General features: G+C 49.3%; 1 protein-coding gene across 2 annotated transcripts in view; it reads left to right on the top strand.

Annotated features, from left to right (window-relative positions):
* LOC126213229 (nostrin) overlaps positions 1 to 14,425 on the top strand; it is an 817,565-nt gene that overhangs the window by 699,418 nt on the left and 103,722 nt on the right. For both annotated transcript variants that reach the window (XM_049940878.1, XM_049940879.1), the window contains 2 exons: positions 8,872 to 9,025; positions 13,426 to 13,551. In XM_049940878.1, coding sequence (XP_049796835.1) covers positions 8,872 to 9,025; positions 13,426 to 13,551 — 280 coding nt within the window. The remainder of the gene's footprint in view (positions 1 to 8,871; positions 9,026 to 13,425; positions 13,552 to 14,425) is intronic.

Here is a 14,425-nt window from a genome sequence, read left to right as displayed (position 1 = left end):
TGAGGGATTTATAGGTGTGGAGGATGGTGGAGGGGTCCAGACCCCACGTGCGGCCGGAGAGGAGCTCGAGGAGACTGTCGGGAGCGTGCCTTGGCTCGGATTGTCCAGTGATGGGGGGCGCAGGAGGGGGCGACGGTCGAGGGTGACGCCAAGGTACTTAAGGGTGGGAGTGAGGGCGATAGGACGGCCATAGATGGTGAGATAGAAATCAAGGAGGCGGAAGGAAGGGGTGGTTTTGCCTACAATGATCGCCTGGGTTTTGGAGGGATTGACCTTGAGCAACCACTGGTTGCACCAAGCAGTGAACCGGTCAAGATGGGATTGGAGAAGGTGTTGGGAGCGCTGATTCTCTCTCTCATTACAGCTCCTTTTATACACAATTGTCATGCGCAGTCACTGACGTTTTGCTGTCCAGCGCCATCTGTCGGACATTTTGTGAACACTGTTTTTTTTTTGTTCTAATAAAACCCCATGTCATTCCAAGCATGTTTGTCAATTTTTACCTATCTACATTATTCCGTGGTTTATTAAGTTTTCAAATTTATGCTGACTTTTTGATCACCCGGTAGTCTCCTCCACAATTGATACACCGTCTTAACGCCGTTTCCGCTTCCGGAAGCAGTCTTGGTACATGTCTTGCTGGATCGCACGAAGCGCCGTCTGCGAATTTGAGGTTGAGTCAAATGAAAACCTTAATTTTGTAAAAGAAATCGAAATTTCGCGCCGTTGTCCTGTAAGTTGGTAAGCGTGCTACAAACAGCGTGCAGAATGGCCTGTAGGTGGCAGCATAGTGCAGATGCACACATACCGTCGCAGTATCACTATAAAGATGGCCGCCCCACTCGAGACTTGCACTGCGTAAGAATAGCGATCTGTTGTTCGGATTTTGCGTAGTGAAATTCATCGACGAATGAAGGTTCAGTACAGTGTTGCACGTTTGTCACAGCAGCAAGTCTACGAATGGAGTAGGAAGTTCGCAAATGGTGCGACTTCAGTGGAAGGTGCTCCGCGTCCAGGTCAGGCACAACGAGTTGTGACTCCACAGAACATTGCAGCAGTTGAAGCCATAGTAAAGGAGAAAAGCGTCGAGTGACACAGAATGACACTGCAGCATGTTTACAGATTAGTCACGGGTCAGCACACCACACTGTGCATGATGTGCTCCAGTTTCACGGAGTGTCTGCAAGATGGGTGCCACGGCAGCTGACTCCTGAAGTGAGAGAACGACGTGTTGATGCTTGTGAAGAACTTCTTCGGCGCTTTGAACGAAAAGGTGATGGCTTCCTTGCAAGAATCGTTACTGGGGACGAAACCTGGTTTCACTTCCACCAGCCGGAAACGAAGAGAGCGAGCAAGGAATGGCGCCATTCCTCATCATCAAAACCAAAGAAGTTTCGAACAGAACCATCAGCAGGGAAGGTTATGCTGACTCTCTTTTGGGACGAAAAAGGCGTCATTTTGGAGCATTACATGCCTAGAGGGACCACTGTTACCAGTGCATCGTACACAGATCTCCTAAAAAATCATCTGCGGCCTGCAATCAAATCAAAGCGACGTGGATTGCTGTCAGCAGGTGTCCTTTTGCAACATGACAATGCAAGGCCCCACACTGCCCGTACAACAGTTGCAACAATCACACACCTCCATTTTGAGTGTCTTCCTCATCCACGACACTCACCAGACCTTGCCACAAGTGATTTCCATATGTTTGGACCACTCAGAGACGCAATGGGAGGAAAGAAGTCGCGTTCTGATGAAGAGGTACGCCAGGCGGTGCATGAGTGGTTGCGCGGACTACCAAAAGAATTTTTTTCTAAAGGAATCTATTCACTTTGTAAGCGCTGGAGCACTTGCATTGAGCGTGGGGGAGACTATGCTGAAAAGTGATACAGCTTTGTAGCACTTCTGCACGATAAATAATATTAAAAAAATATTTATTTTTTTCATTTGACTCACCCTCGTATCTCGTCTGTCGTTGCAAATCTTTGACCTTTCAACAGGGTTTTCAGCTTTACAAACGAACAAAAAGTACGCTGGTACTAGGTCTGGAGGGCACGGAGAATGAGACAGCACAGTGATTTTGTTTTTTGTGCAAAAGTCACGCGCCAATGGGGATGAATGTGCGGCTGTGTTATCTTGATGCAAGACTGGTAAATTATCTCCCCAGATTTCAGGCCTTTTCCTTGTCACATGTTTTTTCAGGCATTGCAACACGTTCTTTTCTTTTTTTTTTGCTTGTGCCTTTTTCCCGCAGTGAGGCAGGGTCAGCATGGTTAATCGCATTTGGCAATGTTAGATTAAGGAGTGGCCGGATGCCCTTCCTGCCATCGCCGTATACCCCCCCCCCCCCCCCCCCAGGACAGAATTAGTGTACCCCGGCTGTGTGCGTCCAGTGTAATCCATGGAAGAATGCGAAAGTGTTCAGATGCCTGCGAGCAATATAACTGAGGCGGGACGTGGGGACCAGCCCGGTATTCACCTAGGGGGATGTGGAAAACCGCCTAAAAACCACATCCAGACTGGCCGGCACACCGACCGTCGTCGTTAATCCGCGGGGTGGATTCGATCCGGGCCGGCGCGCCTACCCGAGTCCAGGAAGCAGCGCGTTAACGTGGCGAGTGCATCGCAACACGTTCCTGTGGCACGAATTCATCCTTCAAAGTCAAAGGAAACTGTCAGCACGACTTTGACGTTTGACCTCACATGACGAGCTTCTTTTTGGTCTCGGAGAACCTTTCCCGACCCACCTTGGAGCCAACATTTCAACCGCAGTCCCACGTCTCGTCACCAGTTCTGATACTCTTAAGGCACATCTCGCTCTCATTTGCGCGATCCACATGCTCTTCACAGATTACGAGGCGAAGGTCTCTCTGGTCTTGACTCACGAGCTGTGGAACGAACTTCGCACCAACACGATGCTTTGCAAGTTGCTGTGTCAGGATTTCGTGATATGATCCATCTGTAATGCTACATTCTTCTGTAATCTCTCGGACACTCAGTCTTCGATTGGCGCGCACAGTTTCGTTCACGTTCCCGACATAAGCGTCCTGAACGAGGCTCATCTTTCACTTGTTGTTAAAAAAAAAAAAAAAGTGTGAGAAATCTTATGGGACTTAACTGCTAAGGTCATCAGTCCCTAAGCTTAAACACTACTTAACCTAAATTATCCTAAGGACAAACACACACACCCATGCCCGAGGGAGGACTCGAACCTCCGCCGGGACCAGCTGCACAGTCCAGGACTGCAGCGCCTTAGACCACTCTATCAATTGGGTCCGGCCGTTTTTAAACTGTGTGAACCATTCGACTATGGCTTAAACGCTCATCAGCGTAGGCTGCCTGTGTCATTTGGTGTGTCTCTGCAAAGGTTTTCTCGAATTTCACGGAAAATTTAATGCAGACGCATTGCTCCTGTAACTCTGCCATCTCGAAATTCGCAAACTGTGCGAGACAGCATTCTACTCCGTACAGCATTGGACAATAACTAACAGACGTACAACAATGTAACTTCCGGCAGTTACACGTTAACCGCAGCCTCGTACAGGGATGACAACCGCATTTCTCTCCAACGCACCACTGACGCGAAATTACCAATGTTCCGGAATTTTGTGGGCAGGTCTCGTCGACTGGGGTGACAAAAGTCATGGGACAGTGATATGTACACACACCGATGACGATCATACCACGTACACATGGTATAAAAAGCGAGCGAGGTGGCGCAGTGGTTAGACACTGGACTCGCATTCGGAAGGACGACGGTTCAATCCCGCGTCCGGCCATCCTGATTTAGGTTTTCCGTGATTTCCCTAAATCGCTCCAGGCAAATTCCGGGATGGTTCCTTTCATAGGGCACGGCCGACTTCCTTCCCCGTCCTCCTCTAATCCGATGAGACCGATGACCTCGCTGTCTGGTCTCCTTCCCCAAATGACCCAACCCAACTGCCCGTATACGTAGCCGGCTAACACTGACGTTATGTGTAGTGGAGCCACTTGTTCGGCAACACCGCCAGCGACTGTTTGCGCGAGGTACACGGCAAATAGGTACTACATATTGCCGTCAATATTGCCGGGCAATATTGAAGCTCTACGAATCGGCTATACTTGTTTGGCAACACTGCCAGAGGCTATTTGCGCGAGCTACACGGCCAATAGGTTTCATATTGCTGTCAATATTGCCCGACAATGTAGCCGAGCAACACGCACTATAAAAAGGTACACAGCCAATAGATACTGCATACGGCCCCCAATACTGCCCGGGAACGTAGCTAGGTGACACTGACGTTATACGTACTGGAGCCACTTGTTCGGCAACACCGCCAGCGACTGTTTGCGCGGGGTAAACGGCCAATAGGTACTACATATTGCCGTCAATATTGCCGGGCAATACTGAAGCTCTACGATTCGGCTATACTTGTTTGGCAACACTGCCAGAGGCTATTTTCGCGAGCTACACGGCCAATAGGTTCCATATTGCTGTCAATATTGCCCGACAATGTAGCCGAACAAGAGACACTAAAAAAGGTACAATAGATATTGCATACATCCACAATACTGCACGGATATTGTAAACCGAGCGAGGTGGCGCAGTGGTTAGACACTGGACTCGCATTCGGGAGGACGACGGTTCAATCCCGCGTCCGGCCATCCTGATTTAGGTTTTCCGTGATTTCCCTAAATCGCTCCAGGCAAATGCCGGGATGGTTCCTTTCATAGGGCACGGCCGACTTCCTTCCCCGTCCTCCTCTAATCCGACGAGACCGATGACCTCGCTGTCTGGTCTCCTTCCCCAAACAACCCAACCCCCAACAACATGGTGCACTGACGGAGCTGTACTCCCACGATTCATGTGAAAAGGTTTCCGACGGGACTATGGCCGCGCGATGGGAGTTAACAAACTTTGGACGCCAGCTGGTAGTTGGTGGTAGACGCATGGGGCATCCCATTTCGGAAATCGTTACGGAATTCAGTGTTCCGAGAGTGTCACGAATGTGTCGAGAATACCAAATCTGAGGCATTACCTCTGATCACGGACAGCGCATTTGGGGACGGCCTTGACTGAAACGCCGAGAGCAGCAGCTTTTGCGGAGGGTCGTCGGTGCTAACAGACAAGCAACACTGCTTGAAATCAGTGTCGGACGTACGACGAACAAATCCGTTAGGGCAGTGCGGCGAAATTTGGCGTTGATGGTCTATGACAGCAGACAACCGATGACAGTGTCTTTGCTAACAGCACGACACGGCCTGCAGCGCCTCTCCAGGGCTCGTTACCATGTCGGTTGGACCCTACACGACTGGAACACCGTGGCCTGATCAGCTGAGTGCCAATATCAGGTGGCGAGAGCTGATGGTACGGTTTGAGTGTGGTGTAGATCCCATGAAGCCCTGGACCCAAGTCCTCAGCAAGGCACCCCACAAGCTTCGTTCGATAATGTTTTGGACTGGATTTGGAATGGATTGGTCCAGCTGAACCGATCATTAGCTGAAAATGGTTATGTTAGGCTACTTGGAAGCCATATGCAGCCATTCATGGAAGGAATTTTTGTGGATGGCGCGGGGTTCAGGAGGGTAATACAGAACGCCGTGCTGGATCCCAACGGCCTCGTACCACTAGCAGTCGAAATGACAGGCATCTTATCTGCATGGCTGTAACGCATAGTGCAGCCACGTCTGGATCCCTGAGTCAACAGATGGGGACGTTTGCAAGACAACAACCATCTGCACGAACAGTTCGACGACGTTTGCAGCAGCACGGACTATCAGCTCGGAGACCGTGGCTGCATTTACCCTTGACGCTGCATCACAGACAGGAGCGCCTGCGATGGTGTACTCGACGACGAACGTGGATGCACGAATGGCAAAACGTCATTTTTTCGGATGAATCCAGGTTCTGTTTACAGCATTACGATGGTCGCTTCCGTGTTTGGCGACATCGCGGTGAATGGACATTGAAAGCGTGTATTCGTCATCGCCATACTGACGTATCACCCGGCGTGATGGTATGCGGTGCCATTGGTTATACGTGTCAGTGACCTCTTGTTCGCATTGACAGCACTTTGAACAGTGAACGTTACATTTCAGATGTGTTACGATTTCAGCAGGATAACGCACGACCTCATGTTGCAGGTCCTGTACGGGCCTTTCTGGATACAGAAAATGTTCGACTGCTGCCCTGGCCAGCACCTTCTCCAGGTCTCTCAGCAGTTGAAAACGTCTGGTCAATTGTGGCCGAGCAACTGGCTCGTCACAATACGCCAGTCACTGCTCTTGAAGTGTGGTATCGTGTTGAAGCTGCATGGGCAGCTGTACCTCTACACGCCATCCAAGCTCTGTTTGACTCAATTTGCAGGCGTATCAAGGCCGTTATTACGGCCAGGGGTTGTTGTTCTGGGTACTGAGCTCTCAGGATCTATGCACCTAAATTGCGTGAAAATGTAATCACATGTCAGTTCTAGTATAATATATGTTTCCAATGAATACCCGTTTACCATCTGCATTTCATCTTGGTATAGCAATTTTAATGGCCAGTGGTGTAGTTACTCACTATCCCGCCTGGAAAATGCAACTACTAACTACAATCAAAAATGGGCTACTGTCTGTCAGTGCCATTCTTGTGCTGGACCACTGTTCAGTTCTACAGTTGCCCTAAAGGTAGAGTCTTGTATCGCAAGGAAGCAAGGGAGAGGATGTTGTCCTCTTTGTACAACACACATGCACATTGGATTCATATGGTTCTGTATTTACATGAACATTTACTTAACTGGAATAGAGTCCATGTGTTGTGGTACACGCTCGTCAGCTCCTGGACACAATATCGGTAATCCTGCTATGGTCACTAATCTGGTTGCTACGTACTGTCATAGTCGCCGACATTAACTGAATCTGCTCAGAAATACACTCCTGGAAATTGAAATAAGAACACCGTGAATTCATTGTCCCAGGAAGGGGAAACTTTATTGACACATTCCTGGGGTCAGATACATCACATGATCACACTGACAGAACCACAGGCACATAGACACAGGCAACAGAGCATGCACAATGTCGGCACTAGTACAGTGTATATCCACCTTTCGCAGCAATGCAGGCTGCTATTCTCCCATGGAGACGATCGTAGAGATGCTGGATGTAGTCCTGTGGAACGGCTTGCCATGCCATTTCCACCTGGCGCCTCAGTTGGACCAGCGTTCGTGCCGGACGTGCAGACCGCGTGAGACGACGCTTCATCCAGTCCCAAACATGCTCAGTGGGGGACAGATCCGGAGATCTTGCTGGCCAGGGTAGTTGACTTACACCTTCTAGAGCACGTTGGGTGGCACGGGATACATGCGGACGTGCATTGTCCTGTTGGAACAGCAAGTTCCCCTGCCGGTCTAAGAATGGTAGAACGATGGGTTCGATGACGGTTTGGATGTACCGTGCACTATTCAGTGTCCCCTCGACGATCACCAGTGGTGTACGGCCAGTGTAGGAGATCGCTCCCCACACTATGATGCCGGGTGTTGGCCCTGTGTGCCTCGGTCGTATGCAGTCCTGATTGTGGCGCTCACCTGCACGGCGCCAAACTCGCATACGACCATCATTGGCACCAAGGCAGAAGCGACTCTCATCGCTGAAGACGACACGTCTCCATTCGTCCCTCCATTCACGCCTGTCGCGACACCACTGGAGGCGGGCTGCACGATGTTGGGGCGTGAGCGGAAGACGGCCTAACGGTGTGCGGGACCGTAGCCCAGCTTCACGGAGACGGTTGCGAATGGTCCTCGCCGATACCCCAGGAGCAACAGTGTCCCTAATTTGCTGGGAAGTGGCGGTGCGGTCCCCTACGGCACTGCGTAGGATCCTACGGTCTTGGCGTGCATCCGTGCGTCGCTGCGGTCCGGTCCCAGGTCGACGGGCACGTGCACCTTCCGCCGACCACTGGCGACAACATCGATGTACTGTGGAGACCTCACGCCCCACGTGTTGAGCAATTCGGCGGTACGTCCACCCGGCCTCCCGCATGCCCACTATACGCCCTCGCTCAAAGTCTGTCAACTGCACATACGGTTCACGTCCACGCTGTCGCGGCATGCTACCAGTGTTAAAGACTGCGATGGAGCTCCGTATGCCACGGCAAACTGGCTGACACTGACGGCGGCGGTGCACAAATGCTGCGCAGCTAGCGCCATTCGACGGCCAACACCGCGGTTCCTGGTGTGTCCGCTGTGCCGTGCGTGTGATCATTGCTTGTACAGCCCTCTCGCAGTGTCCGGAGCAAGTATGGTGGGTCTGACACACCGGTGTCAATGTGTTCTTATTTCCATTTCCAGGAGTGTATATTGACAGGCGCCAACTGGGATGATTGAGTCAGTGAGTCTGTCCGGTCTGCGGCGGCGGCGTAAATACACGCCGTCGAGAGGGCGCTGGCGGCATGTTGCTTGCGGGTGTGTCTCTGGGGTCTCTTGTCGTAGGCGCGCTTGATCTGGCGCCTAATAATCGATCTTCGCGCTGCATCTTTGCCGACTAGTGTGGTGGCGCCAGCTTGCGCCAGCACTCTAACGAACGGAAGTCTGATTGGCAGGTCCCAGCGGAGGTTCGAGTCCTCCCTTGGGCATGGGTGTGTGTGTGTTGGTCCTTAGGATAATTTAGGTTAAGTAGTGTGTAAGCTTAGGGACTGATGACCTTAGCAGTTAAGTCCCATAAGATTTCACATACATTCGAACATTCAAGCATTCTGATTGACAACAGCAATATCTGTGCACGAGTTTGTCTGCTACGCACATTGACCTTGTATGCCATTACACTGAGTGCCTCGTACATATGATGTGGTACTTTGATGAGACAGTGTGGTGTGTGTAGCGTTGTCTGATGTTGCTGATGTTGTTGTTGCAGGGCGCTGGCGGCGTCTCTGGGTGAGGAGGTGGTGAAGCCGCTGCGGCAGCTGAGCGAGGCGCAGCACCGCATCCGCAAGTCTGTGGAGGCCGCCGTGGACAAGGCGGGCAGGGGGCTGTCCGACTGGAGGCACGCGCAGGCCAAGAGCAAGAAGGTGAGCAGGCGACGGGCTGGGCTAGGCAGGCGCTGTACTGTGTCGGGGGCCGAAGGAAGGGTGGCTGGACAGCACAGGCCAGGGCCTTGCCTACTGCTAATTAAGTTTAGGTATTAGTTTTTAAAAATTACCTTCTGGAAAATTGTTTCCAGAAATTACCTGCCTACTAAATGGTGCCTTCTAGAAATCCTCTCCCGAAAATTCCTTTCCAGCCAGACATCACCTTCTGCATGTTACTTTCCAGAAATTACCTTTCAGAAATTGCCTTTTGGAACTTACCTTCCAGAAATTTTCTTCTGGGCTTTACCTTGCGAAAATTGATTCCAGAAATTACCTACCTACTAAATGTCACCTTCTAGACATTATCTTCTGAAAATTGCTTTCCAGACATTTCCAGAAATTACCTTTCAAAAATTACCTTTTGGAACTTACCTTCCCAAAATTTTTTTCTGAGATTTACGTTTCGAAAGTAGTTTCCAGAAATTACCTACCTACTGAATGTCACCGCCTAGAAATTGCCTTCTGAAAATTCCTTTCCAGGCATCAACTTCTGCACGTTAATTTACAGAAATTACCTTTCAGAAATTTCATTTTGGAACTTACCCTCCAAAAATTTTCTTCTGGGCTTTATCTTGCGAAAATTACCTCCTGCAAATAATTTTCTGAAGATGCTTGGCGTGATCTCTGAAAGTTACTTTCTGGACACCACCTATCGAAAATTACCTTCTGAATAACACCTTCCCAAAATTACGTTGCCAACATTACCTTCCACATATTACCTTCCGAAAATTACATTCTGCAACTTACCTTCTGGTACTTACCTGCTAGGAGTTACCCCTAAAAATTATCTGGAACTACCTTCTAAAAGCTACCTCCCACAACTTACTTTCTAGGTATTACGTTATGGAAATTACTTTCGGACATTACCTTCAACATATTACCTTCTGAACAAAATAAATAAATAAACTTTGCAACCAAACACTTCCTTCTCAAGACGTATACCTTGGTTTCCTTGCTTGACATAGCGGTATAGAGGGAGGGAACGTCCTTCAATCAACACAAAAATACTAACGCTTGCACTCAATTAATGAAATTCAGGGCAGCTTACTTGCAAGGTAATAGTTTGAAGATAATGTCCTCAAAATAGGCTATAAAAGGTGATATCTAGACGATAATTTTTGGGAGGGACTTACCAAATTATAATTTCCAGAACGTAATTTCTGGTAAATAATTTCCAGAACGTGATTTTCGGAAAGTAACTTCTGAAAGGCAAATTCCAGAAAGTAAGTAATATCTGAAACGTAATTTCCGTAATGTAATTTCCGGAAGGTACTACCGAGAACGTAATACCAAGGATGTAAGATCAAGAAGTGCTTAAAGTATTGACTTAGCATAAATCAGAAATATCAAATCATTACACAAGAATGGAGAAACTCTAGTCTGTTTCAAGAAAGCCTGATTCGAATCATGATTTGACCTTTAAGTAAAAACCTTATCCAACAGTTATCTCTCGTGCCATCAGCACCTTGTGAAGACCCAATATTTTTTACATATGCTAACGCTCTGGTTTAATCACTTTATGGTGGGCTAGTGCCAAAATTGCATTCGTCAACTGCCTAATAAAACATTACAACCCGAGGTGGCGCAGTGGTTAGCACACTGGACTCACATTCGGGAGGACGACGGTTCAATCCCGCGTCCGGCCTTCCTGATTGAGGTTTTCCGTGACTTCCCTAAATCTCTTCGGGCAAATGCCGGTATGGTTCGTTTGAAAGGGCACAGCCGACTTCCTTCCCTAATGCGATAAGAACGATAACCTCGCTGTTTGCCCCCCCCCCCCCCAATCAACCAACCAATATTACAATCGACGGCGTTAAGATGATGTCCTTCACTGTGGACCGCAAGCGCCAGAAACTGGTTATCAGTCGCGCCTGGATAGCTTACAAGGGAACCTCCCCATCGGACCCCCCTCAGATTTAGTTATAAGTTGGCACAGTGGATAGGCCTTCAAAAACTGAACACAGATGAATCGAGAAAACAGGAAGAAGTTGTGTGGAACTATGAAAAAAATAAGCAAAATATACAAACTGAGTAGTCAGTGTGCAAGATAGGCAACATCTAGGATAGTGTGAGCTCAGGAGCGCCGTGGTCCCGTGGTTAGCGTGAGCAGCTGCGGAACGAGAGATCCTTGGTTCAAGTCTTCCCTCGAGTGAAAAGTTTACTTTTTTATTTTCGCAAAGTTATGATCTGTCCGTTCGTTCATTGACGTCTCTGTTCACTGTAATAAGTTTAGCGTCTGTGTTTTGCGACCGCACCGCAAAACCGTTCGATTAGTAGAAGAAAGGACGTGCCTCTCCAATGGGAACCGAAAACATTTGATCGCAAGGTCATAGGTCAACCGATTCCTCCACAGGAAAACACGTCTGATATATTCTATACGACACTGGTGACGGCATGTGCGTCACATGACAGGAATATGTTGTCGACCCACCTAACTTGTACACTTGGCGAATGGGTAAAAAGATTCTTCTACCTTGCCCGATTTAGGTTTTCTTGTGGATGTGATAATCACTACCAAAAAAGTGATGAAAACACAAGAGTTTGTCACATAAACTGAAAACAAAAAATTAAACTTTTCACTCGATGGAAGATTTGAACCAAGGACCTTTCGTTCCGCAGCTGCTCACGTTACCACGAGACCACGGCGCTCCTGCGTTTCCAGTGTCCTTGACGTTGCCTGTCTTCCCTTGAACTATTCAGTTTGTATATTTTGCTTATTTTTTTCACAGTCCCACACGACTTCTTCCTGTTTTCTCAATTGATCTGTGTTCAGTTTTTCAAGGCCTATCCACTGTGCCAACTAAATCTGAGGGGGATGCGATGGGGAGGTTCCCTTGTTAGTAGCAAGAGCACTTCTCCACGTGAGTAATCCTGGATTCGAATTCGGAACCGGGACGCTTCTAATGTGCCACGTGGCTGCTGCCATCAGCGAAAATAATGTTGCATTAGAGCCGTCGTTCTAAGTTTCCGGTACAGTCTTTAAAAGTGTCAGCCGTTGTAATCGGTTTACCAAATATCCTACTTGATCCTTAATACATTGAAGCCCCAAAGAAACTGGTATAGGCATGCGTCTTCCAATATAGAGATCTGTAAACAGGCAGAATACGGCGCTGCGGTCGACAACGCCTATATTAGACAAGTGTCTGGCGGACTGGTAGATCGGTTACTGCTGCTACAATGGCAGAAATGTCAACATTTAAGTGAGTTTGAACGTGGTGTTATAGTCGGAGCACGAGCGATAGGACACAGCATCTCTGAGGTAGCGATGAAGTGGGGATTTTATCGTACGACCATTTCACGAGCGGACCGTGAATGTCAGGAATTCAGTAAAAGATCAAATCCCCGACATCGCTGCGGCTGGAAAAAGATCCTGTAAGAACAGGACCAACGATGGCAGAAGAGAAACGTGACACAAGTGCAAGCATTCCGCAAATTCCTGCAGATTCTAATGCTGGGCCATCAGCAAGTGTCAGCGTGCGAACCATCCAACGAAACATCGTCGATATTGGCTTTCGGAGCCGAAGGCTCACTCGTGTAGTCTTCATGACTGGACGACACAAAGGTTTACGCCTCGCCTGGGCCCGTCAACACCAACATTGGACTGTTGATGGCTGGAAACATGTTGCCTGGTCGGACGAGTCTCGTATCAAATTCTATCGAGCGGATGGACGTGTACGGGCATGAAGACAACCTCATGAATCCATGGACCCTGCAAGTCAGGAGAGGACTGTTCAAGCTGGTGGAGGCTCTGTAATGGTGTGGGGCGTGTGCAGTTGGAGCGATATGGGACCCCTGATACGTCTGGATACGACTCTGACAGGAGTCACATAAGTAAGCATCCTGTCTGATCACCTGCATCCATTCATGTCCACTGTGCGTTCCGGCGGACTTGGGCAATTCCAGCAGGACAATGCGACACCCCACATGTCCAAAACTGCTACGAAGTGGCTCCAGGAACACTCTTCTGAGTTTAAACACTTCCGCTGGCCACCAAACTCCCCTGACAATATTATTGAGCATGTCTGGGATGCCTTGCAATGCGCTGTTCAGAAGAGATCTCCACCCCCTCCTACTCTTACGGTTTTACTGACAGACCTGCAGGATTCATGGTGTCGATTCCCTCCAGCACTACTTCAGACATCAGTCGAGTCCATGCCACGTCATGCTGATGCACTCGTGCGTGCTCGCGGGGGCGCTGCACGACCTTAGCCAGGTGTACCAGTTTGTTTTGCTCTTCAGTGTATTTCAGCAGACGTGTACCCGAAGTCTGTTGTAGCTTTATGCTTACTGCAGAACTGGCCACGTTGGGACTGAGGTCTTGTGTTTTTCTGTGTTGGCAGGCGAGCTTCGCGGCTGCCCGCGAGAACGAGAGGCTCCAGGACAGCCACCTGGAGTCTGGACCGACGCAGCACCAACCGCTGCACGCCCGACTCGGTCACCAGCTGTCCGACAAGGAGACTGCCAAGGTAGGCCCATCACCGTACTGCTGTCGTCGTCGTCGTCGTCGCTGTTGTTGTTGTTGTTGTTGTTGCTGTTGTTGTTGCCTTTGTGGTCTCCAGTCTGAGACAGGTCTGATGCAGCTGTCCACGCAACAGTATCCTGGCCAACCCTCTTCATCTCTGAATACCGCAACGTACATCCATTTGAATCTGGTTACAGTATTTTAGCGTAGGTCTCCTTCCACAGTTTTTAGCCGTCACACCTCCTCCTTTCCCAACCTGACAATTCCTCAATGCCTCTGGATGTGTCCTATCAACCGATCACTTGTTTCAGTCAAGTCATCCTCATCATCATCATCTTCCTTTCAAGGATAAGGCCGTTGCCTGTTCGAAACTCACGAACAAAATCAATCCCATCTTTTTGTAGGTCTAGTCCGCATCTCGTGGTCGTGCAGTAGCGTTCTCGCTTCCCACGCTCGGGTTCCCGGGTTCAAAATGGCTCTGAGCACTATGGGACTCAACTGCTGTGGTCATCAGTCCCCTAGAACTTAGAACTACTTAAACCTAACTAACCTAAGGACATCACACACACCCATGCCCGAGGCAGGATTCGAACCTGCGACCGTAGCAGCAGCGCGGCTCCGGACTGGAGCGCCTAGAACCGCACGGCCACCGGGGCCGGCTTTCCCGGGTTCGATTCCCGGCGGGGTCAGGGATTTTCTCTGCCTCGTGATGACTGGGTGTTGTGTGATGTCCTTAGGTTAGTTAGGTTTAAGTAGTTCTAAGTTCTGGGCGACTGATCACCATAGATGTTAAGTCCCATAGTGCTCAGAGCCATTTGAACCTTTTTTTTTTGTGTCTTCCGAAATCTCCTTTTTCCATTCGGCTTGTAGTTCAGGTT

Source organism: Schistocerca nitens, chromosome 11, assembly GCF_023898315.1.
Source record: "Schistocerca nitens isolate TAMUIC-IGC-003100 chromosome 11, iqSchNite1.1, whole genome shotgun sequence".
NCBI classification, from domain to species: Eukaryota; Metazoa; Arthropoda; class Insecta; order Orthoptera; family Acrididae; genus Schistocerca; species Schistocerca nitens.
Note: the sequence above shows the minus strand (reverse complement) of the source record. Positions and strands in the feature narration are given on the sequence as shown.